The 23870-nt window shown below is 38.6% G+C and overlaps 1 protein-coding gene across 7 annotated transcripts in view; it reads right to left on the reverse strand.

Moving 5' to 3' along the window:
• The window catches only part of SFMBT1 (Scm like with four mbt domains 1), a 118864-nt gene that overhangs the window by 34355 nt on the left and 60639 nt on the right, over window positions 1-23870 (reverse strand). For 6 of the 7 annotated variants that reach the window (XM_045991128.1, XM_045991131.1, XM_045991132.1 and 3 more), the window contains 3 exons: window positions 19180-19334; window positions 12046-12140; window positions 5246-5486 (listed from right to left, as the gene is read on the reverse strand). In XM_045991128.1, the coding sequence (XP_045847084.1) occupies window positions 5246-5486; window positions 12046-12140; window positions 19180-19207 (364 nt within the window). In that variant the 5' untranslated portion in view covers window positions 19208-19334. The remainder of the gene's footprint in view (window positions 1-5245; window positions 5487-12045; window positions 12141-19179; window positions 19335-23870) is intronic. The other variant, XM_045991134.1, reaches the window with a different exon arrangement.

Genomic DNA, 23870 nt, shown 5'->3' on the forward strand with positions numbered 1-23870 from the left:
GGGAGGAGCCGGCTCCCCATTGCGCAGGGAGTCCAAGGCAGGGACTTGATCCCAGGACCCTGACATCATGACCTGAGCTGAAGGCAGATGCTTAACTAAATGGGCCACCGGGGCTCCTCCTCCCACAGGAAACTTTTTTAATAGACTTACCCTTTTATTTTTTTAAAAAAAATGAACTTCACAAAACAAAAAAAATGAACTTCACATCTACACATTCATATGCTTCCTCCTTCATTCTTCATACATTTTTCTCTTTTCAAGAAACAAGATAACCAGAATACTTTGTGACTATATGTAGATGGTCACCTTTTTTTTTTAACCAGGCACTGCAGCTTTTATCATTATAAAGTTGCCCTTTTATCTCATAATGCTTTCTGATCTTTATGAAATACCAACTTACACTCCTACTTTCTTTTCTATTTGATTTGATTTTTATATATCTTTGTCCATCCCTGTATTTTAATCCTTGCCGAATCTCTCCATTAGGTGGGTCTCCTGTACAGCACATGAGTGGGTTTTGCAGGGGTGCCTGGGTGGCTCAGCTGGCTAAGTGTCTGCCTTTGGCTCAGGTCATATCCTAGGATCCTGGGGTCGAGCCCTGCATGTAGCTACCAGCTCAGTGGGAAGACTGTTTCTCCTTCTGTCCCTCACCCTTCTCTCACTCTCTCTCTCTCAAATAATTAAATTAAATTTTTAAAAGTGGGTTTTGCTTTCTGAGTGAACGTGAACTATACTTTTACTTTTAATAGAAGACTAAGCCCATTAATGTTTATGGATGCTATCAAAAGGTATGCCCTCGAAGGAAAAATTGAAACAAGATGGGATCAGGAGGGAGACAAACCATAAGAGACTCTTAATCTCACAAAACAAACTGAGAGTTGCTGGGGGTGGGGGTAGGGAGAGGGTGGTTGGCTTATGGATATTGGGGAAGGTATGTGCTATGGTGAGAGCTGTGAAGTGTGTAAGCCTGGCGGTTCACAAACCTGTACCCCTGGGACTAATAATACATTATATGTTAATAAAAAATAGAAAAATTTTTAAAAAGGTATGCCCTCAATTTTGTCATATTGTTGAATATAAGTTACTGATGTGTGTGTGTGTGTGTGTGTGTGTATGCGCAGGCTCTAACTTTGTGATCTATTTTATTTGAACATACATGTTTTTTAAAATCTATCTTTCGGCATTTAGAAAGGTTTGTGTTTTTGTTCCTTTATATATACTTAGTATATACTAGTACCTTCATATAACACTTGAGTTCTATTTTTGGACTATTTTCCATTTCTTTGTTCTCTAAACAACACTAACATTAGCCAAAACCTCTTTTTTCTCCTCTCCTTTACCATCTCGTTTCAGGTAACTGTCTTTTACTCTCAACTAACATTTAAAAGATAATTAGTTTAAAAAAATAAAAAATAAAAGGTAATTCATTTAACTACTCTGCAGTAAAGCTGGTTTTTTGAAAAGGCAGCAAGTGAGGTTTACCACAATGCACACGCCCTTCCCCACCCCCACTCGGCGGCCTCACAGGTTTAGTCACACTGTATCTGTACTGTCAGATCATGGAGCCATTACATACTACTACACTGTCTCCTCTGGGACATTCCTTTAGTTCCAAGTTCTACAGTTACACATATATTTAATGTCTCATTCACAGTTCTTATGCTAATGTCTCTTCTTCACTCACTCGGTTTTCTGAAGCTCATTCCCCAAGGAATGTCTTAGGAAGGGTTCATAGGAACACTGTTCCTGAATCTTCACATCTTCGTAAAAGTCGGCTTATAGCCTTTATACCTAAAGTTCAGTGTGGCCAGATGTAAAATCCTTATCTCATAGATTCTTTTACTGAATTTCTTAACTATGTTACCCTAATATCTTTTATCATAAAGCACTATTGTTCATTAGTCTGATAACAATCTTGTTTTCCCTCCTTTTCAAGAAATTTAGACCTTTTGCCTGAATAACCAAGGGATTTTATTTTCCTTTAAAGTTCAAGTGTCAGGGGCACCTCAGTGGCTCAGTTGGTTAAGCGTCTGCCTTCAATTCAGCTCAGGTCATGATCCCAGGGTCCTGGGATCGAATCCGATATCGGGCTCCCTGCTCAGTGGGAAGCCTGCTTCTTCCTCTGCCCCTCCCTCCTGCTCATTCTCTCTCTCTCTCTAATAAATAGGTAAATAAATAAAATCTTAAAAATTACCCGTTCAAGTGTCACTAGAACACACCTTGATACAGCTGTTCTCACTTGATTTTCCTGTGCGCAAGTGAGCCCCTTTTATATGTATTTTAGTCAAGTTTTCTTGAATGAAAGTTGATAGTACTTTATTGTTTCACTGTGGTGGTTTTCTTCAAGGACTCTACCCCGAGTCTTTTTTCTTTCCTCATTTCTTTTTTATTTTAAAAATTTTCTTCCTTTTCATCCTCCATTTCTCTTCAGCTATTATCCATGGTAGATTTGTTCCTGAGTTCACATTAACTTAGTCTTCATTTCCAGTATTTTTTTATTTCTAGTTCTTGTCTAACTCCTACTTTTTCTCTTTTCAAATCTCCCTTTTTCCATCTCATTTCTGAATTTTTATAAATTTTATTTATACTTTTTCTCACTGCTTCTATCATTGTTACTACTTTCTCTTAGTTGGTTTTGAAATTTTTTTTGTGACACAATGTTCAACTCTTTTGTGGTTATGTTTCTCTGGAACGATTTTACTCCACTGTTCTCTCCACTCTCTCCCTCTCACTCTTTCATTATAATAACCTTGTATTCAACTAAAATCACTTAAATTAGATGCAGGCATTTTCCTAGACTCTCATGATCAGATGGTAGGCCAGTAGCTTCACATCTCTAGAGCTTCCTCTTAAAATGTTTTTTCACAAAGCACTTAAAATATGGCAGCTAGGGGCTACTGGGTGGCTCAGTCGGTTAAGCGTCCAACACTTGGTTTCAGCTCAGGTCCTGATCTCAAGGTCCTGGGATCATGTCCCACATGAGGCTCTGGGCTCAGCTTGGGGTTCTTTCTCCCTTTCCCATCCAACCCCCGTTCTCTCTCTCTCTCTCTCAAAATAAATAAATAAATCTTAAGAAAAGAAAAGAAAAGGCGTCTAAAAAGCCCACTGACCCCCAAGGACCCTAACACCTAAATCTTCATTTCAAAATACCATTCTTCACCAAAAGAAGCCAGGACTTCTTGAAGAAATGGCTGATTTCAGGGAAGAGTTTCTTGAGCTAAAATGTAAGAAACTACTCAAAAATGATGGGAACATAACAAAGGACGCATCAGCCAGCTTAAAGGGGTGCCCACTTGCCAAATTCAGGACAATGTGAGCATCAAAATAAATAATGACAGTAAGGGATTATAACCCACGGAGTAAGTAAGAATCACGAGTCTACCCTCACATACATACACAAATGTATGTATGTAAATGGGGGAAAAGGAAAGCTCTTTCTCTTGTAGAAAGCCTATTATGATATGTAGGCAGAATTAGAAAACACAGTTTGGTAAACATTAGAATAATAGTTGTTTCAGATAAAAATGATAAATCAGTGCTAAAAATAGTGGATAAAAGTTTGAAGACTGATGAGATACTTACATTATCTCAAAGTATCTTCCTATAAGATACTTATTTAGGGGTATAAAAGTAATTTTATGGTGGAAAAACCTGGCATACACAAAATTAATCAAGTGATACAAGTTAATATCACCAGTTAAGGACAAACAAACAGTATGTGTGCCCTAATAAAGATTGATGCCCTAGAACAGAAAGTCACTTCCGCATTTTTCCTACCAAAAGTGCACAATCTGAGTCTGAGGAAACATCAGACAAATCCAAACTGTGGGATGTTCTAAGAGAATAATTGGATTGTACTCATCAAAAACATCAACACCGGGGCACCTGGGTGGCTCAGTGGGTTAAAGCCTCTGCCTTCGGCTCGGGTCATGATCCCAGGGTCCTGGGATAGAGCCCCACATCGGGTTCTCTGCTCCGCAGGGAGCCTGCTTCCTCCTCCTCCTCTCTCTCTCTCTCTCTCTCTCTCTCTGCGCCTACTTGTGATCTCTGTCTGTCAAATAAATAAATAAAATCTTTAAAAAAAAAAAAATCAACACCAAGAAAGACAAAGAAAGTTTAGGGAAACTAAAAAGACATGACAATCAAATACAATGTATGATCCTGAACTGAATCCTGGACCAGGAAAAGAAACAAGGCATAACCAACATTATTGAGAAAACTGGCCCATTAACTTTCAAAAACGTCAAAGTCATGAAAGACAAAGACTAAGAAACTGTTCCAAATTAAAGGAATCTTACGAGATATGACAACTGAATGCGACATATGATCTGGGATTTCCTTTTACTATAAAAACATTATGGGTAAAAACTAAATAAGATCTACAGATTAAATCATAGTGTTATACCACAGTTAATTTCCTTATTTTGTTATTTTATTGTGCTAATGAATGCCCTTATTAGTACATGAAGGTAGGAATAAAAGGGCATCGTGCCTACAACTGACTCTCAAATGGTTCATTGAAAAATCACACACGTGTGTGTATAAGAGAGGCAGAGGGAGAGAGGAAGAGGGATGGAGAACATAAACTTGGTGAAACAACATTTAGGGAAAATTGGCAAAAAGTCTCTAAGAATTTTCTATGCTATTTTTGCAACTTTTCTGTAAAGCTGAAATTATATCAAAATAAGTAGCTGAAAGAAAAATATGTAAGCTCTAGTATTTTCTTAAACCTGAAGCCTTCTTTCTCTTTCTCCATCTTTACACGACCTTCCTCCTCCTCCTGTCCTACTGTCTCTGTCCCGCTCAATTTGGATTCTACTCCCAGTAAGGCTCTTTCCTGGAAGGGAACTCCAGGTGACTCATTTTAAGAACTCACAGGTCCCAGATCACTGAAGGGTGAGAAGAGGCAGGACAATAAAATCAGAAGAGAATCAACAGCACAGCAACCTGGCCCAACTACTTCAAGACAAACAGACCTACAAGTCCCAACCTCAAAGAGCCTCACAGTTTTACAGGATGATACGCAACTGATGCTTCCTAGGAGTAATATAAAAAACCAAGGCTTTACGAAGCCTCCAAAATAGTTTTTAAAGATAGGGAAATGTGCATTATTCCTTATCAGTATTTTCACTCAAAATGCTAACCCCAGAAAGTTAGAAAAACCTACACGTGTGGGAGAACGAAAACCTCAAGGTTGTGCACACAGCAGTACCATATCACGTCTCGTGAGCAAGTATTTGATTACCTTCTGGGGCTTCAAGGGTCTTCTTATTCTGCTCACACCACCCAATGGGGTAGAGGTCGGCCTTCCTGATGTCACACCAGAAGTCGGCCCTCCGGTCCTCCCCGTAGCCATCATAGCGGAGAAGCAGCAGCTGCTCACAGGTGGTGATGATGGTGGCAACCCAGTAGGTTTCAGGGTCTGTCTTCACAGCCACCTCCAGTTTCATCCCAGGAGCAAATCCATTTTGCAAACGTGTGTCCACCTGAACAGGGAAATGTTACTAACCACCAGATAGGTACCTCAAATGAGTATTTCTTTAGCCAAAATTCTTTTTTAAAACTTATAATTCTGAAACACTAAATGAAATAAAATCTTCTAAGGGAAACCTGAGAAACCCCAATTCTAACTCACAGCAGTGATCCAAACAGAACAGAGAACAGCACAACGCTCTCTTCCTGCCGACGCCAAAGGAATTTTAATAGAAGTCAGTATTTTCACCAAAGCAGCCTACTATGATTATAGAAAATGTTTTCTATTCAGACATAAATCACTGAATGTTCACCATTTTAGTAACCTTCAACACATTATGTTTTCAAGAGTGACTTCTCCATCCTTCAAAAAAATTTATGAGGCTAAAAAAGGGGAAGGACAAAAACAGCTGTAATGATAATATATTAGTATAATATATACCATATGTAGGGGCCACACCTCCCAGTTTCCCTGAAACAGTCTATGTTTATACCTATTATCCTTGAATAATAATTAATAATGCCCTGTTCCTCTCTCAGAGTGTCCTAATTCAGATGATAAATTATATGGTCACAAAGGCAAAGGTGAGCAATTCTGAACTATTTCATGTGTATACAAAGATTAAATACATACATATATTGTGGGAAATGAGAGCCATATTTCTCACTGTGGGAGAAAGAAGTAAAAGCAAGGAAAGAGCAGATCAGCATGATCCTGGTGGCACTGAGCTGGAATCAGGAATGTCTGAATGAGGTCACAATGACAGACAGAGAATAGTACAGATGTGCACATATGTGGGTGCTAATACATTTCCTAGCTCTGTGAATTGACAGGGACTCTAAGTAATAATACTCATCAGCAATAAGCAAACTTAGTGTACAAATTCCTCATTTATAAATGCCATCCTCCAATGAAAAAGAACATGGGCTCCATGGAGAAATGAGTGATTCCACTTCTGGAGCAGAAAAAACACATGAAGTGCCTAGGATATCTTGTGATGCCAGAAAGTAAGGAAGTGCTCCAAAAATGATGGGGGCATTTAGAAAGGACATGGGAGCCAAACAGAAAGATCCCCCAATGTTCATATAAGGGATAATCTGAGCAATAAAACAGTAAAATTAATAGGTTATAACCCATAGATTTAAACAATACCCATGAGTCCATACTGTAAAAAATAATTAACAATAAAGGGATAGATTCTCAGAGTAATAAAAGACCAATTAATAAATACAGAGAAAATGACAGAAACAGAAAACAGGAGCTTCTGGGTGACTCAGTCAGTTAAACATCTGCCTTCAGCTAAGGTCATGATCCCAGGGTCCTGGGATTGAGACCTGCATTGGGCTCCTGGCTCAGCGGAGAGTCTGCTTCACCCTCTCCCTCTGCTCCCTCCCCTCACCCCCACTTGTGCTCACACTCTCATGCTCTCTCTCTCTCTCAAATAAGTAAAATCTTAAAGAAAAAAAGAATCAGATTGTCAATGTCTACCTAAATTTTTTTGGTATTTGACATGGTATTTTGGTTGCAGTATATCTATAGATCTATTTGGAGAGAACTGACATCTTTATAATAGTGAATCTACCATTACATAAACAATGTATATTCCTTCATTTTAACTGACACCAGTAATGGCCTGAAGTTACTTTACAAATTTTTGTTACATTTATTCCTGGCCATTTAATGTTTTTATGCTATTGTAAATCTCATCTTTCAGTTTCCACTTTTCTTTGTCCCCAGTATACAGAAATATAATAGATATATAGTGGATATATATATATATATGCATATATATGTGTGTGTATATATATATACACATACATACATACATATACATATATGAGAGAGGGGGAAGGAGGACGCAGAGGGAGAGAGAGAGTATCTTAAGCAGGCTCCACACCAGTGAGGAGTCCAACACGGGGCTTGATCTCACAACCCTGAGATCATGATCTGAGCTGAAATCAAGAGTCGGACACTCAACAAACAGAGGTGCCCCTAGAAATATAATAGATTTTTTATGCTATCTTGTTTCTAACAATCTTGCAAAAGTTGGTCATTAATTTTATATCTGTAAATAATTTTCCCTTTCTTCCTAATTCTTATATGTTCTAATAGTTTTTCTTATTGTACTAGTCAGAACCTGTAACACAATATCAAACAGAAGTCATATTAGACAACACCTTCATCTTGTTCCACATCTAAAAGAAGGTATGTGTCATATTACTATTAATAAAGTTTGCTACAGATTTTTTTATAGATATCCTTCAACAAATTAAAGATATGCCCATCTACAGTTTGCTAAGAGTTTTTTTGTATCATGAGTACATGTGGAATTTTATCAAGTATTTTTCTCTGTATAGTGAGTTGATAATACGATTTTTCTCCTTTATTCTGCTTATGTGGTCAATTATGCTCTTCAAATATCTTTTCCTCGCTTTCTTGTCTCCTGAGATTCCAATTACACAAGCATTAAGCTTTTTTTATACTGTCTACAGCATTGGATGCTCTGGTCTGGACTTTTTCCACCTTTTCTCTCTTTGTATTTCAAGCCTGGGCAATTTATATTGACTTATCTTCAAGTATACTGATTCCTCATTTGTGAGGTCTACAAGTCTACAATAAGCCTGTCACAGGCATTCAACATCTCTTATTACCATGTTTTTCATTTTTTTTTTTTAATTTATTTATTTGACAGAGAGAGATCACAAGTAGGCAGAGAGGCAGGCAGAGAGAGAGGAAGAGAAGCAGGCTCCCCACTGAGCAGAGAGCCCGATGCGGGGCTCGATCCCAGGACCCTGGGATCATGACCTGAGCCGAAGGCAGAGGCTTTAACCCACTGAGCCACCCAGGCGCCCCATGTTTTTCATTTCTTAGATTCCCTCTTGACTCTAATAGTGTCCATCTCTACTTTCACACAGGTTGTCCATCTATTCTGCTACAGCCTTTAACCTATTACTCATAGTTATTTAAAACCGTCTGATGGGGTGCCTGGGTGGCTCAGTGGGTTGAGCTTCTGTCTTCAGCCTGGCTCATGATCCCAGGGTCCTGGGATCAAGCCCCGCATAGGGCTCTCCACTCGGTGGGGAGCCTGCTTCCCCCTCTCTCTCTGCTTGCCTTTCTGCCTACTTGTGATCTCTGTCAAATAAATAAATAAAATCTTAAAAAAAAAAACAACTGTCTGATAGTTCCAACATCTGGACGTTATGAGTCTGGTTCTGTTGAATGCTTTGTCTCTTGACAGTTTGCTGTTTTTCTCTTGCTTCTTCATGTGTCCCATAACTTTTGGTTAAAAGCCAGACATCCTGTGTAGAATAATCGAGATTGAGGCAAATAACATTAATGCCTGGAAATGGGCATGTTTCTTTTTAGGCCTTAAATTTGAGGGAGAAGGTTAAGTCACTATAGTTAAGGAGTGGAACAGGGTTTGGATTTTGTTGTTGTTTAGTTATTCACAGTACACAACAGGCTCCAAGGTACATTAGCATTTTTGATTTAAGGTATAGGTTCATTTGCCAGGTGGCTTTCCCCCCGCTCAATATTTGCTGCTCCACTCTCAGACTTAGGTCTTCTCTGTATAACTGCATCTCAGAGATCACATCTCTCTATACTCTTGTCTGCCTCCTACAAACAGATCTTTGTTACCCAGTATTTCCTCACTTCATGGTTGAAGACGAGCAGGAAAGCACATTCTCTGAGATTCAGCCTCAGTCTCAGTCAGGTTCTGTGTCCCGAGTCTTAGGAATAGGAACTTCGGGGCACCTGGGTGGCTCAGTGGGTTAAAGCCTCTGCCTTCATCTCAGGTCATGATTCCAGGGTCTGGGGATCAAGCCCCGCATCAGGCTCTCCACTCAGCAGGGAGCCTGCTTCTCACCCTCTCTCTGTCTGCCTCTCTGCCTACTTGTGATCTCTCTCTCTCTGTCAAATAAATAAATAAAATCTTAAAAAAAAAAAAAAAGAAATAGGAACTTCTCAGTGATCTTACCCCTCTCCCAACTGTAGGGGGCCTCTATTGCTCCAGCTTGTATTCCTACCCCCCTCCCAGGAACAAAAGGCTTTTACTTCTTTTGTCCTATCTCCAGGATGCAATGGATTTCACTGCATCCTGGGGTTAACAGGGTTTGCATCCCCTCCCCTAGCATCTTAAAGGTTTTGTTCTAGAAGACCCAGATAAAGCTCAGTGCCTTTCCCAAAACTGGTACTGCTTCCTCCATGTACCATACATGGTACCAGACATGTACCATAAGGAAAACTGTTTTTACTATCTTAGACGCATCCTCCTTGCAAATGTGGTTTGGCCTCTAATTTCTTCTGCAGCCCCATCTTCCCACCCTCCTTTATTCCAAACTGGGTCCTGTAAAACTCTTGCCAGCATCTTAAACATCCATCTCCATTGTTCTGGAGATCGGAGTTCTACCAGCTTTGCCTGTGATCAGCTATCCACCAGCACCCTTCCCCAGCATTTTCCTATACCAGTGCCTGATTTTCACTGTATCTGGCAGCCCTTCACAATATACTGATTCAAGCTTACAAATATTTCCTATATTTGATGATGAGAGAGGACACATCTATTTTTCATTCTCCTTGTTGCTTTGTCAAAGAGGAGAGGTGGAACCATTTTTTAGATCCAGAATTTTGGTCAAAAAGTTTGTCCTCCATTCTCATTTTTTTTTTTTAAGATTTTATTTATTTGAGAGAGAGAGAGAGAGAATGAGAGAGAGAGCATGAGAGGAGAGAGGTCAGCGGGAGAAGCAGACTCCCTGCTGAGCTAGGAGTCCAATGTGGGACTCAATCCTGGGACTCCAGAATCATGACCTGAGCCAAAGGCAGCCGCTTACCCAACTGAGCCACTCAGGTGCCCCCATTTTCATTTTAGTATAAATAAATAAGCTTGTATAAATTCATATCATATTAGTAATAACATTTAAAACAAGAATGAAAAATATCACATGATTATTAGGCTTTCTATGTTAAAAAAATATTGAAATTGATTATAAAAGATTAGTCAATATAAAATGAAATCTTTACTTAAAATTCATAAATCTCACCACTTCAATTTTAGAAAGACATAAATGAACTAAAAAAGAGAAAGGACAATATCATGATTGAGTTTTTACAAAACAAACTGAAAACAGCAGGACTCTTCAGCTTATAAAAACACTTTCAAGAATACAGTTCAACTTCCCAAAGTCAAACAACTCTGAGTGGGCATTGTTGCCTTCCCAAACCCCAGAACAAAGGAACTCCGCCCTGTTGAACACTGCTTTGGACTGAGTTGTGTCTCCCCAAAATCCGTACGTTCAAATCCCAACTCCCAATGTGACTACATTTGAAGATAGCACCTTTATGAAGGTCGTAAAGGGGAAAGGAGGCCGTAGGATGGAGACCTGATCCAGTAAGATCAATGTCCCTATATGAAGAGACACCAGAGGGCCTGCTCTCTCACTCTCTGCCATCTAAGGACATGGTGAGGTGGCTGTCAGCAAACCAGGAAACGAGTTCTCACCAGAACCTAATCATAAAGGCACCCTGATCTCAGACTGCCAGTCTCCAGAACTGTGAGAAAATACACTTCTGTTGTTTAAGCCACCCAGTTTACAGTATTGTGTGATGGCAGCCCTAAGAGACTGAGACAAACATGAAATCAACAGAATCAAGAATTCTATGTTTTAAGAGGGAGTGTAAGTGAACAGGTTAAAAAACTAGATCTGAATATAAATTATTAATAAAATTTGGAGTATTTTCTTACATTCTACAGGCATTACACAGGGTGTATATGTTGTCAATGGATTAACAATTAAACTGGGCTATTATGGCACAAAACTGCGCTGCAATAGCTACTAATCTGACCCACTATATGACATCACTCAGGTTTCTGCTCAACATGAGAAAGAGCAATAATGTTACTGAAATTAATCCCAATGTGCAAGTCAGTGGTCATAAAACAAAGTGCAAGAGGGGTCCCTGGGTGGCTCAGTGGGTTAAAGCCTCTGCCTTCAGCTTAGGTCGTGGTCTCAGGGTCCTGGGATCAAGCCCCACATAGGGCTCTCTGCTCGGCAGGGAGCCTGCTTCCCCCCCTCCCCGCCCACCTACTTGTGATCTCTGTCAAATAAATAAAATCCTAAAAAAACAAAAAAAAAAGTGTAAGAAAATAAACCATTTTCTTCAATTACAGAGGTTCTTCAATTACAAATAAAATATTAATTTTTGACAAAAATAAAGCAATATTCTTGACTAGTCAAAAAGACAAGTAAGTCCTGCACTGAGTGGCAGAAAATACACAAAACCGAAAAAGATTTTAGAATATGTCCAGGGAGGCCTAGCTGGCTCAGTAAAGCATGCGACTCTTGATCTCCGGATTGAAAATTCAAGCCCCAATTTTGAGTGTAGAGATTACTTAAAAAAACATATTAAAAGAAATAAAATATGTCCAGTTTTCTTAATGAAGGGGGCAGGAGGAGGAAAAAGCACTCAAATCCTTTCAAGTGCTCCAACGTAAAATAACTCTAAACTCTCTAACAATGGTACCGTGGGACAAAGCAATGGGATATGGTCAGTAAAATACAGTCACTGCTTACATGTTTAAATGATCCATAGGGAACTGCAGTGGACCCGGTCTCTTCTAGATAATCTTCCCAGCTTAATTCCACTTCTTCCACACCAGATCCAGCATCTGGAATTAAAATCAAAACAAAAGGAAACAGATGAGCCCCAATTAAAGAAAACTCAAGGTATAAAAACATAAACTTAGTAACCATAACTTACACAATTTACTTCACAACAAGTTAATTGATTTCACACACAGAATATTCACATGCTCTTTTTAAATGGCGGGCTCCCATACTGCATTGATTATCGATGAATCCCAACAGCACGGAAGTGTGACATGTTGTCTCCTGCTAGAATCCATCAGGAACTCACTCAAATGCATTATATAAAGCTGGTGAGAGTGTAATGATTACAGTCACTCTGGACTATCATTTAATATCTAATGCCAACTACTTGACATACCTAATAGGTATTTCAAACTTGAATTTTCAACCTGATTCTTCCTTAGTACTCTCCAACTGAGTAAAAGACATCACCAATCTGTATTTTGGCTCAACCCAAAAATGTCGAGTTATCCTTGCTTTCCAACTTTTCTTTCACACCTTACATCAAAACCATCAGAAAATTCTATGGTACCACTTTTAAAATATATCCCAAATCTAACCACTTCCCACCATTTCTATTGTTCTCTTTCTCTAGCCCAAGACCTAACCACTATATCTTTCACCTTTTAATCCCAATTATAATAAAATCTGAATTCCAGAGAGTGCAAAGGCCCAACATGGTCTGACCTTTGGCCACCTCCCTTGCCACTTCATCCCCAACCAACCTCTTTGCTCCCTGCACTCAAGTGACCCTGGATTCTTACGATTCTCTAATCATGTTCTTTCTTCAGAGTCCCCTCTGCGTTTATTTCCTCAGCTCAAAGACGCATTCCCCAGTGTCATTCCCGGCTTCATTTCATTCAAGCTTCCCCTCGAACATCCTCTCTCCAGAAAGGCCTTCCATCAGTACTTATCTAATGCAGAAAACCCAGACTCTAGCTTCATTATCTTAAAGGCATTCATTTCTACTTGACAGTGTACCATACATCTTTTTATCCTCCCCATTAGAAAATAAACTCTGTCAAGACAAGACTTTGTGTTGGTTACTCCTATATCTCTGTCACAGCAGACTCAATAAATTTTTGTAGAGTAGGCAAAGATTCAAATATTCCAGAATCCAATAATCCCAATTTACATAAATTCTCTAAGAGCAGGGTTTTGTTTCCTGATGTATCCCCATTGCCCAAAACAACGCCTGCCACTAGAGTTCACAATGAACAGTGGCTGAATGAGTGCACCCTAGGGGAGCCTGAGCTTCAGACAAACACAAGGAGGCAAGTACAAGGACGCTCACCACAGCGCTGTGTGTAACAGCACCAGACAAAAGCAATCAGTAGGAGAAGAGACAGATTACGGCAGTTCTACAGCAGAGTAGTACTGTATAGCAGATGAAATGAATGAACTAGTTTTGACATAGATAAATCTCAAATAAAACCCCACATCGAATAAAAACAGCAGGTGCAGAATAAAAAGCACAAGATACAGTTTAGACTTCAAAGGAAACTTCGCAGTATCTCTTTATAAATGCATGCATACTAGTAAGAGTATAAAAACAAAGGTGGGAAGACTACACATCAACTTCAACAGTGCTACCTTTGGCAATGAGAGGAGAAAACAGGATTAGAAGGGAAGTACAAAAGAGGCTGAAATTTTTCTTTCAAAAAAAAAGGGGCGGAACAACACATGAAAACATGTTTAACATTATAAGGTAAACGCAAATCAAAACCACAATGACACACACCTCACACCCCCTAGAATGACCATTATCCGAAAAAGCAAAAAACAAGTGTTGACAAGGATGTGAAAAACCGGAATCTTTGTGCACTGCTAGTCTGGGAATGGAAAATGGTGCGGCCACTGTAGAAAATTATACGGTGGTTTCTCAAACAATTAAAAGTACAATCACCCTATGACCCAGCAATTCCACTTCTGGGTACCTACCCCAAAGGACTGAAAGCAGGGACTCAGATGTTTGTACACAAAGGTTCGAAGCAGTAACAGTCATAGGCGCCAAAAGGTAGAAGCTACCTAAGTATCCATAAATAGATAAACGGATAAATAAAAGGTGGTACATACATACAATGGAACATTACTCAGCCTTAAAAAGGAAGGAAATCTTGGCACACATGACAACACAGATGAACATGGACATGACCCTAAGTAAGCCACTTGCAAAAGGACAGATCCTGTATGATTCCACTTCCATGCAAGAGCTACAGCAGCCACATCCAGAGAGAATGAAAAGAGAACGGTGGCTCCCAAGGCCTGAGAAAGGGAGAAGGGAAGTTACTGTTGTGTAACAGATACAGAGCTTCAGTCTGGGAGGATGAAAAAGTGCTGGAGATCCCCGTGGTGATGGTTGTACAACAATGTGAATGTACTTCATGCTGTGAACTATACACCTCAAAATGGTTAAAATGCAGACTTTGTGTTAAGGGTATTTTACAGGATGAAAAAAATGGGAACGAATATTGGACAATGATAACATTAATTCTTCACAGTAGGTAACACCAGTGTTTGTTATATTGTTTTCCATTCATTTTTATCCAGGTGTGTTTGTTATATTATTTTCCATTTGTTTTTAATTGTTTTGAAATTTTTCACCAGAAATGTAACAAGCCAACAAAGACTAAATTGGGAGCATCCTGGAAGTATGGGTTAGTAGAAAGTCAATTTTCATTACCAAACCATAATAAGGCTGAACACTCATGGTCCTTAACTAGGAGGAACCTTCTCCCTCAAACAGCATGCTAACTTACAAATAAAAAATCAAGAGCAACATTATAAATAATGAATTATAGAACTAAACCCTCATAAATTAAAAACTACTAATAAGCCAAGAAGAAACAAACTAATAATCTGGTAGAAAAATGACCAAAATACATGAAAAGAGAATTTATCAAAAAGAAATGCAAGTCATCCTTAAACATATAGAAACATGCGGAAATTTACCATTTTAAAAGAAATGTAAATTAGAGGGGCGCCTGGGTGACTCAGTCTGTAAGTGTCTGCCTTCCCTTGGGCTCAGGTGGTGATCCCAGGGTCCTGGGATCAAACGCCTCCCCCGCCCCAACAGCCCCACTCAGCGGGAAGCCTGTTTCTCTCTCTCCCACTCCCCCTGCTTATATTCCCTCTCTCACTGTCTCTCTGTCAAATAAATAAAGTCTTTAAAAAAAAAAGAAGAAAAGAAATGTAAATTGGAACAGCACTAAGGTATCAGATTGGAAATAAAATCCCAAAGTTTGACAACATACTCTATGGTAAGGCTGTGCGCTTAAGCAGGTAAAGCACAACGACACAAACCTGGTACAAGAGAACTTGGCAATATCTAGCAAAATACATATGTATTTACCTTTTGATCCAGCAATCCCACTTCTAGGACTCTATCCCAAAGATATGCTGGCAAAAATACAAAAAGACATATGTACAAAGCTATTCATTGCAGCACTATTTGTAATACCAAGATTGGAAACAACCCAAACGTCCATCAGTAAGGAAGTGGCTGAATAAAATATGGTATATATATCTATATAGCTGTAAAAAGGGGAGAAAGAATACTACATACTGCTGTGGGACAATCTCCAGTATCTAAGAAATATGAATATGAATATGAATATATGTTATGTATATACTCACACATATACATGTTTATAATTTTTAAATGAACAACAGAAGAGTCAAATAATAAAAACCAATTGTATATATAGGGAAAAATAAAAAGGGTGAACACTATCAGATTGAAAATGGGAATGGTGTTACATAATTTTAACTTTATCACTATGTAGATACTTTATAAAATCTTAGAAACATATTTAAATCAAAAGAAAAAAATTCTAACTAAAAATGAACTGAAACAAAAATACCTAACTGTTGGTTACATAATCACAAGGAAAACAGGATTACTTTATGTCATATTAAAATACAATATCTGGGGCATCTGGGTGGCCTAGTGGGTTAAAGCCTCTGCCTTTGGCTCAGGTCATGATCCTGGGGTCCTGGGATCAAGCCCCGCAAAGGGCTCTCTGCTCAGGGAGTCTGCTTCCTCCTCCCTCTGCCCGCCTCTCTGCCTACTTGTAATCTCTCTCTGTCAAATAAATAAATAAATAAATAAGTCTTTAAAAAAAGAATACAATGTCTAACTGCAAACCCCAGTGGAATATATTTTAAGGCAAAAACCATAAAGAAATTTTAAACCTCACACTGTTATCTGTTATACTTGGAATGTTGGTATTATTGAAAAAATTATAGAAATATTACAGGGTAAATAAATGATGATGTTAACATCATTATGAAACAACACAATTCCAAAAAAAAAAGAGACACAAGCATAAAATCAAAGAAGTAAATGCCCTGCAACTTTAAATTAAAACTGTGACTATAAAATGAAGCCCATCTGATTCTTTTCTCTTCAAAAGACGTGTAGTTTCTAGCTATGTCTATGGATAAGGCCTTATAAGAAACGACAACTGAATATCAATGAGCACCCCAGCACCCAGACTATGGTCTCTAAATATTATATTATTATATCCACTGTCCAAAAAAAAAAAAAAAAACAACCAAAACCACAGTTTCCCTGAGAAATGGAGAAATGGTAGATTGTTAAGTTTGGGGCAAAAATGGGCAAGAGCTACCTGGGACTCTTACTACACTTGAAAGCAAGGACTGAACTATCAAAGACACATGACATCACACCAAAAGAACACAGGAACCAATCTGAAAGAACACTCACTGCTCTAGAACAGGGCAGTCTGATCATCAAACGAAAGATGACACCAATGGAATCAAACTCATCACATATGTGCGGGTGTGTGTATGTGTATGTTTGTACACACACATGCATGCACTTAATATCCATGCATTAACAATAGCATTTAAAACAAAAAACTGATCAACTTCCTAAATGGCAGAGTAAGTACTTCAGTGAACCCAGTCTCCCAGAAAAGTAGCAAATCACTGGCTAAAAATGATGAAAATCAACTATTTCAAAGTTGCAAAATTAGCTGATGGCACAGGACAAACTGAAAGGTTAACTACTCAAGACAAGCTCCTAGGCCTAGTTAGAGGAGCCAGGTTGTGGCTTAAGTTGGGGCTATTCCCATTCCTCATCCCTCTTCAGCTCAAAATAGAAATTTTGTTATTGAAAATACAATAACCATAAGGAAACACCGTAGTAAGCCCCTTAATAGAATACGAAGGACAGAGGGAAGAATGACTAAAATTAAAGACAGAGAAAAGAAAAAAATGAAAAGAGTATGGAATAGCAATATAAGATCTAACCCTAGTGCCAGCAGAATCCCAGAATGAGAATGAGAACAGGGCTAAAAAAATTATTTGAAGAAATAACGGGTGAAATTTTTCCAATTTTGGCAAAAACCATAATTTTGAGAAACTAAGAAAACTCCAAACAAGATAAACCCAAGGAAATATGTGCAAAGATACACCAAAAGTCAAACTTCTGAAAACTAAAGACAAAGAAAAAAATCTTGACAGCAGCAAGAGAAACTACACCTCTCTTAGGGTGACTGGAGGAGAGGAGGTTCCAATGACAGCAGATTTCTCATCAGAACCATGGAGGCCAGAAAGCACAGGACTTCTCAAGAGATGAGAGAAAAGAATTTTCTACCCAGAATTCCATTTCCAGCAAAAATATCCTCTAATAATAAACAGGGAAATTAAGGCACTGTCATAGGAAGGTAAAATATTTTATTACTACCAGATCAACCCTAAAAAAATGGCTAAAAAAAAAAAATTCCATAAATAGAAATGGAATTACAGAAGGAATCTTAGAAAATCAGGAAGGAACAAGGGACAATTCGAAGAGTACAAATATTAAAATATAATACATTTTCCTCCTCCTTCTGACTTTGTGTTCTACAGTTGAAGCAAAATTTTAACAGTGTCTGATGTGGTTCTCAAAGTCTGTAGAGGTAAAGTTTCCACACTTGGCTCAAATTAATAAAATGATGACACCAGCAAAGTATGCTAAGTTATGTATAGATTGTGTTATACCTAGGGCAACCACTAAACAGCCATAGAAAAAGATACATTCAACAACACTATATACAAATCAAAATGAATTGAAAACCAAATGCCAGAGGGGATGTGAAGAAACCAGATCTCTAATCCATTGCTGGTAAGAATGTACAGCCACTCTGGAAAGTAGTTTGGCTATTTCATTATTAAACATACGATCCAGCAATTGTGCTCCTGGGCATTTACCCCAGAAAAATGAAATCTTAACATACATGATTGCTCATAGCAGCTCTATTTGTAATAGCTAAAAACTGGAAGCAACGAAAATGTACTACAGTAGATGAATAGTTAATGAAACTGTAGTACACCCATGGAATATTACTGAGCAATAAAAGGGAACTACTGATAACATGCATGAATTTGGATAACTCTCAAGGGCATTATCTTGAGTGAAAAAAGCAAATCTCAAAAAGCCACATACTATGTAATGAAATAATACATTTCAAGAATGTAATAACATTCTTGAAATGACACAGAGATGGAGAGGAGACTAACAAGGTGCCTGGGGCAAGAGAAGGTTCGGGGAAAGCAGGGAGTGGATGACGGGGGTAGTAGAGAACTCTTTGTGGTAATGGAACAGTTCTATATCTTGACTGAGGATAGGGGAAGCTACATGTGATAGAATGACAGAGAGCTACATATACTTTGTACATAAGTCAATTTCCTGGCTTTTATATTGTACTACACTTAGAGCAGACGTAACTAATGGTAGAAATGGGTGAGGGGTACATAAGGACCTGTTAGTACCATCTTTGCAACTTCTCATGAATCTGTAATTATTTCAAAATAATTCAAAATAACTATCAAAATAAATTTTTTAAAGATATCTGTTCAAAAAAAGTTACTTGCCTTTTCAGCAAACATTATGAGTACCCCCTCGTGCGAGGTTCTCTGCTAGGGACAGAGAAAGAACTCACATCTTCAAAGAGCTTCCCATTCAGTGGCAGAAAGACAAGTCGGACAACACAGGTAAGTAAGAGAATTCTGCACTATGAAAAAATGAATTCTCTTCAGCAAAACCAATACCTGCATCCAGCTGCTGCTCCCCGTTCATTTCCACAGAACATGGGCTGTCTCCTCCCCACACAAAGGACAGGCCTTATGGTTCCACTCGGATCTGAAGATTACTTGTAGGTCTCAAGCATCTGCTCAGTGGGCATCCAAGGGTCCAAATGAAAGTGCTGGAAAGTCAAAAAGAACACATAAAAGCCTGAAGCCCAAGTGTAGTTTACTCATTCATAAGACCTGGCACTCCAGTGAGTGGGGAGGGCGCATGAAACAGACACACACTGGCAGAATAGAGGGGATGAGAGAAAAAAATGTGTATCTTTCCTAATTTTGGAGACTGTGTATGTAAATGTGAGCGTGTGTGTGTCTGTCTATATATGCAGAGACAGCACTATCAAGATCCTGATATCTAAAAATCACAACACACTAACACGTATATGAATCACTCTTTAACTCTTAGCACCATGACTCCTACTCACAAAACTCTAATTCCTAATGAATTCCTGAAGGAAAAGGTAGCTTTCAATGCTCTGTCTTATCCAATGAATAAGATTAAGGACATATTATTTTATCTAGTTTTTCATTCCATTTATCTAGGCTATTATGCAGAACCAAAAAGTATCGACTACATTAGTCTACAGTTACAAAGGGAACCTCTCCAAAATAAGCTTGGAACCCATTTATTTTTATTTTTTAAAAGATTTTATTTATTTGACAGAGAGGAAAGCACAAGTAGGCAGAGGGAGAGGGAAAAGCAGGCTCTCCACTGAGCAGGCAGCCTGAAGCAGGGCTCGATCCCAGGACCCCGGGATCATGACCTAAGCCAAAGGCAGTCGCTTAACCAACTGAGCCACCCAGGCAACCCAGAACCTATTTACTTTTTAAAACAGCTTTATTATACTCACATACCATAATTTCCCACTTCAAAAGTATGTAATTCCACAGGTTTGAGTAAATTTACAGCACTGTGTAACTACTATCATATCCAGTTTTATAATATTTCCATTACCTTGAAAAAAAATACTTCATTCCTACTTGCAGTTCCTCCCCATCCTGTCAAGGACTTGACCTTCCCAGGGCTCCACAGCAAGGAAGTAAGAGAACCAGGTTTCAAACCAAGCAAAATGTCTCTATCCCATGTCCTCAAGCAAGTATTTTACTGACTCTCAATAGGAAGCAACTGAGGGTTTCTTTAAGCATAGAAAAAGATTATCAAATCTGTGTTTTAAAAAAAATCACTCTGGACCCAAACAGAGAAAGCATAAAGGAATGACAGCAAAGAAAACAGGCAAACATAAAACTTCTACATGCCAGGGGCGCCTGGGTGACTCAGTGTAAGCCGCTGCCTTCGGCTCAGGTCATGATCTCAGGGTCCTGGGACCGAGTCCTGGGATGGAGTCCTGCTCAGAAGGGAGCCTGCTTCCCTCTCTCTCTGCCTGCCTCTCTGCCTACTTGTGATCTCTCTCTGCCAAAATAAAATAAATAAAAATCTTTAAAAAAAAAAAAAACTTCTACATGCCAAAAGACACCATAAATAAAACTCAAAGGTAAGAGAGTGTATCTTAGAAGTTCTCATCATAAGAAAACAGATTTTTTTTAAACTATCTATGGTAGTGGATAACTAGACTTATTTTGGTGATCATTTTGCAAGGTACACAAATATTGAATTGTTATGTTGTACACCTGAAACTAGCAGAATATTATTTGTCAATTATACTTTACTAAAGATAAACAAGACAATGGAGATTGGTGAAAATATTAGCAACATATAATGGGTTCATTCCCTGTAATTCAACAACAAAAAAGAAAAAATGGGCAAAATAGGTAACTGATCCACATTAAAAAAAAGTTAAAAGCTTATAAAAATGTGTTCAATCTCATTAGGAAGAAGAAATTTTTAATTATATATGACTTTTTCACCTTTCAGACTAGTAAAATTATTTTATTTTATTTATTTTTTAAAGGTTTTATTTATTTATTTGACAGAGAGATCACAAGTAGGCAGAGAGGCAGGCAGAGAGAGAGGAGGAAGCAGGCTCCCTGCCAAGCAGAGAGCTCAATGTGGGGCTCGATCCCAGGACCCTGAGATCATGACCTGAGCTTAAGGCAGAGGCTTAACCCACTGAGCCACCCAGGTGCCCCGCAGACTGGTAAAATTTTTTTAAACTAAAAAAGTCCAGTGTTGGCAAGGAAGGTAGACGAATGGGAGAACTTTGGAGTATAGACTGGTAGGTACTACTTTTCTGGAGAAGAATTTAAGGAAAAAGTTTAACTTTTAAAAGATTTAAAAGACACAAATTCTTTGAGCAGTAATTCTGGTAGTGAGAATCTTTCATACAAAACACATGTGTGGGCGGCTTCATAACAGTGATGCTTGCAGCAGTATTATCGTTAATGGTGAGAAACCAGAGACAACCCATACGTCTACCAAACAGGAATGGAATGGCCACACACATTATGATACACCGATACTAAGAAATACTCCACAATCGTTAGAAAAATTTAGGTAGATCCATAAAAGCACATGGGAATACTGTCTATATTGCTGAGTGGAAAAAGCAAACGAAGGACACTATTTGTATTAACTTTTTAAAATCCCATGTCTAGGGGCGCCTGGGTGGCTCAGTGCATTAAGCCGCTGCCTTCGGCTCAGGTCATGATCTGGGGATCCTGGGATCGAGCCCCGCATCGGGCTCTCTGCTCCGCAGGGAGCCTGCTTCCTCCTCTCTCTCTGCCTGCCTCTCTGCCTACTTGTGATCTTCTCTCTGTCAAATAAATAAATAAAATCTTTAAAAAATAAAAATAAAAAAAAATAAAATCCCATGTCTACTCTTTATTTGACTACATTTGTGACTTTTTATAAAACATTTTTTTTATTTATTTGAGAAAGAAAGCGGGGGAGGGGCAGAGGGAGAGAGAGATAGGGACAAGCAGACCCCGAGTGGAGCACAGAACCAGAAGTGGGGCTCGATCCCAGGACCGCAAGATCAAAACCTAAGCTGAAGTCAGATGCCCAACCGACTGAGCCACCCAGGAGCCCCAATGTTTGAGACTTTTAACAAATGACTTAACTCATTTGTGCCAATGGCACCCCTTTAAAAGAGGGTAACAGTACTGCACCTACTTCAGAGGACTGCTATGTAGATAAGTAAGACAATCCGTGAACAGCACTAAGCACGGATCTGACTACACGGTAAATGCTGAATTAATGTTATCTTTATACAATGTTGACTGATTCAAGTTCCTACGGCACTAACATAGTGCATTACCTCTACAGGGGAGATCCTGTCACTACATCGGGGGTCTGATGCAGCAAAGCCGAGACTACATAAATATCTGTTGGTTCACTAGGCTTTGAAGATGTCATCCACTGCTTATGTTCATAAACTCTTGGAATATGCCAGCATATTTTGTGCAGAGAGCCACCAAGGGCAAAATGATTACATATATGTGTGTGTATATATATATATATATATATATAAAATAAGTGAAGTTTGAAAGCCAAGGATAAGAGAAAGTTGGGAAAACTTTTGTTTTATGAAGTCTTATGAAGCTGAGAGCTAAAGCTGTGATATATTTTTTTAATATTTTATTTATTTATTTGTCCGAAGAAAGGGAGAGGGAGAAGACACACAAGCAGAGAGAGAAGCACACTTCCTGCTGAGCAGAGAGCCCAATGCAGGACTTGATTCCAGGACCCTGAGATCATGACCTGAGCCCCTGGGATCCTGACCGGAGCCGAAGGCAGATACTTAACCGACTGAGCCACACAGGCATCCCTATTTTTTCAATCTTACAGCATCACTAAGATTTTAACCAATGAATAATCAGTTCAGCATCTTAATAGGATTAGGAGAAATAAACTCATGAAGCCATTTGCTGTGGAACATCTGTTAGATCTCTTTATTGCTAGTATGCTCTCTTTCTATGCAATGAGGGGGAAAAAACAGTAAAATATCTGGGAGCCTAGAATATGGAAATTTAATTCCTTTTTCATTTATTTCCTTTTATTTCATTTATTTCCTATTCATATTAAATTGCTTTACTTTATCATTGATTTTGGTATTATAATTCCTCTTGTGGTGACCAGAACACATTAGAGTTATTCATTTAAATAAGTTCTCATGAACTATCTGAACCTTGCTCATCTTATTTAGAATATTTCAGTGAAATAAATAGTGCCTAGATACTTAAAAAGTGCTCCAAGAAGACATACTGAAGCCAGTATAAGGCATACTAAAAGCTAAGGGTACAAAATAAGCCCTGAGGTCAAACACACACATACACACAAAACAAAACAAAAATGAAAATGAAACCCAGGCAGAATAAAATGAAACTGAATTCACTATTTCATGTTTGGAGATACATCAGTGTAAACCCATGGAACACTTCTGTTTTAACAGCTTTTTTAAAAGACCTAAAAGCCATATGAACAACAACCAGCCTTCATCTTGTTTTGGCTTACACATGCAGTCCACACCCTGAGCCTCCCACTAGCCCGCTTCATGTTAACACACTTTGTCTTCAAGGCTAAGACTAAACACTAAGTAAGAGCATTATGTGAAGAAGTTACAACAACCCAAGAGAGATTTCTGTAGAAGAGAGCCTCCGCCAAAATCATTTAACAAGTCCAACATAAATAACTTTTAAAGCGTTCGTTAGAAGAAGGAAAGAAACTCAGAGTGGCTCTAGAAGTATGTATCCAGTTC

The sequence above is a fragment of the Meles meles genome, chromosome 20 (genome assembly GCF_922984935.1).
Source record: "Meles meles chromosome 20, mMelMel3.1 paternal haplotype, whole genome shotgun sequence".
Lineage (NCBI taxonomy): Eukaryota > Metazoa > Chordata > Mammalia > Carnivora > Mustelidae > Meles > Meles meles.